Here is a 2,172-nt window from a genome sequence, read left to right on the forward strand (position 1 = left end):
TTTTTTGTATTTTTTGTAGAGACAGGGGTTTGCCGTGTTGCCCAGGCTGGTCCCAAACACCTGCGCTCAGGCAATCCGCTTGCCTTAGCCTCCCAAAGTGCTGGGATTATAGGCGTGAGCCACTGTGCCTGGCCAAGAGCGTACTTTTTAATGGCTGCAAATTCCAATAAACAAAATAGCTGGGCCCAGTGGTATGTGCGTCTTCTAAGGCTTTTTATGTGTAAACGCATGACAGCTTCCAGAAGGGCTGTGTTAGTTTATGTTTATGCTTCTGCCAGCAGCATGTGAGAGTTCATGTTTCCTACCCTCCCCCAAACTGTCACAGTTTAACATTATTACTTGTTACTTATTTCTTGCCCTAAGTCTCCCCAGCCAGACTGTAAGTGACTTTTTGAGGGCAACAGTCATTTCTTTTGGGTTCTTCGTGACGTGGGGCAGTCACTGAGCACACTACTGCTAGGTAGGGCCAGTGCTGGTAGACAGTGATTCCTGGCTGGATGCAGTGATTCACACCCATAATCCTAGCACTTTGGGATGCTGAGGTGAGAGGATCTTTGAGCCCAGGTGTTTGAGATCAGCCTGGGCAACATGGTGAAACCCTGCCTCTACCAAATATACAAAAATTATTCAGGCATGGTGGAGTGCACCTGTAGTCCCAGCTATGACTCAGGAGAGTGAGGTGGGAGGATGGCTTTAGTCCAGAAGGTTGAGGCTACAGTGAGCTATGATCATGCCACCGTATTTCAGCCTGGGTGACAGGGCGAGACCCTGTTTCTAAAACAATTCCCAGTGATCTGCCTCTGACTGTAATGCTGTAGCACATTTTATACATTACCCATGTACCTCTGAAGAGTATCAGTGAGTGTTTTTTTTTTTTTTGAGTTGGAGTTTTGCTCTTGTTGCCCAGGCTGAAGTACAAATGCGCGATCTCGGCTCACTGCAACCTCCGCCTCCTGGGTTCACGCGATTCTCCTGCCTCAGCCTCCAGAGTAGCTGGATTACAGGCTTGCGCCACCATGCCTGGCTGGTTTTTTTTTTTTGTATTTTTTGTAGAGACAGGGTTTCTCTATGTTGGTCAAGCTGGTCTCAAACTTCCGACCTCGTGATCAGCCTTCTCAGCCTCCCAAGGTGCTGGGATTACAGGCATGAGCCACTGTGACCAGCCATTTTTTTTTTTTTTTTTTTAAATTTTTTGTGGAGGTGGAATCTCACTATGTTACCCAGGCTGGTCTTGAACTCCGTGGCTCAAGTGATCCACCCTCAGCCTCCCAGAGTGCCGGGATTACAGGTGTGATCCACCGTGCCCGGCTTGGTCGGGGTTTTCTATTTGTAGTCACTCATGACTATTGCATTTGAAATCTCTTTTCTAGATCCTGGAGTCAAAATCTATGGCTGTGCATTACCCCCTGGAAGCTCGGAAGGATCTGAGGTATTGCACAGGCTCACTGACCTTCAGTTTGGTATAATAGCACCTGTTTCTGTGTGATTGTGAAATTTTAGGGTTGGAGACAATTTTAGAAATCAGATCCCACCACTGTACAGTGAAATACTCATGCCCTAAAGCTATCCTCATTATATCAACATATGTATTCAGCAGTGTGCCTGCACCACAGACACTCAGGTCTGTTCAGCTTCATAAAATGAAGTTGGTGTTAGCATCCTTTGTGCCGGAAAGTGATTTAGTCATTTGTAACAGCACCAATGAAAGTGTGGTAATTGTTGTGTGTGGCATTAATCACTGCATTTTCAATGAGTATTTTGTGGGTTTACTTTGCATCATGCAATGACTCACCTTAATTCCACTTTAAACTGAAATAGGGTGAAGATGATGACTACTTGCCTGATAATGTGACCTTTGCACCCAAAGATGTCACACCTGTGGATTTCACACCTAAAGATAATGTGCATGGTCTGGCCTACAAGGGCCTGGATCCCCACCAGGCACTGTTTGGAACTTCGGGAGAACATTTTAATCTTTTCGGTGGTGGCTCTGAGAAAGCTGGCGATCTTGGAGAAATTGGACTGAATAAAGGAAGAAAACTGGGAATTTCAGGCCAGGTAAAATTATTTTCTATTTTATAAAGGGGGAGTCATTGATAAATGAGTCTACTTTCTTTTTTCTTTTTAGAAGTTCTTTTTTTTTTTTTTGAGGCGGAGTCTCGCTCTGTCGCC

At 45.3% G+C, this 2,172-nt stretch overlaps 1 protein-coding gene across 1 annotated transcript in view; it reads left to right on the top strand.

Annotated features, from left to right (window-relative positions):
* The window catches only part of GPATCH1 (G patch domain containing 1), a 53,163-nt gene that overhangs the window by 15,391 nt on the left and 35,600 nt on the right, over positions 1 to 2,172 (top strand). The window contains exons 5-6 of the mRNA XM_011948821.1: positions 1,371 to 1,429; positions 1,819 to 2,058. Coding sequence (XP_011804211.1) covers positions 1,371 to 1,429; positions 1,819 to 2,058 — 299 coding nt within the window. The remainder of the gene's footprint in view (positions 1 to 1,370; positions 1,430 to 1,818; positions 2,059 to 2,172) is intronic.

The sequence above is a fragment of the Colobus angolensis genome, unplaced genomic scaffold (assembly GCF_000951035.1).
Source record: "Colobus angolensis palliatus isolate OR3802 unplaced genomic scaffold, Cang.pa_1.0 Scaffold107, whole genome shotgun sequence".
Classification (NCBI taxonomy): Eukaryota; Metazoa; Chordata; class Mammalia; order Primates; family Cercopithecidae; genus Colobus; species Colobus angolensis.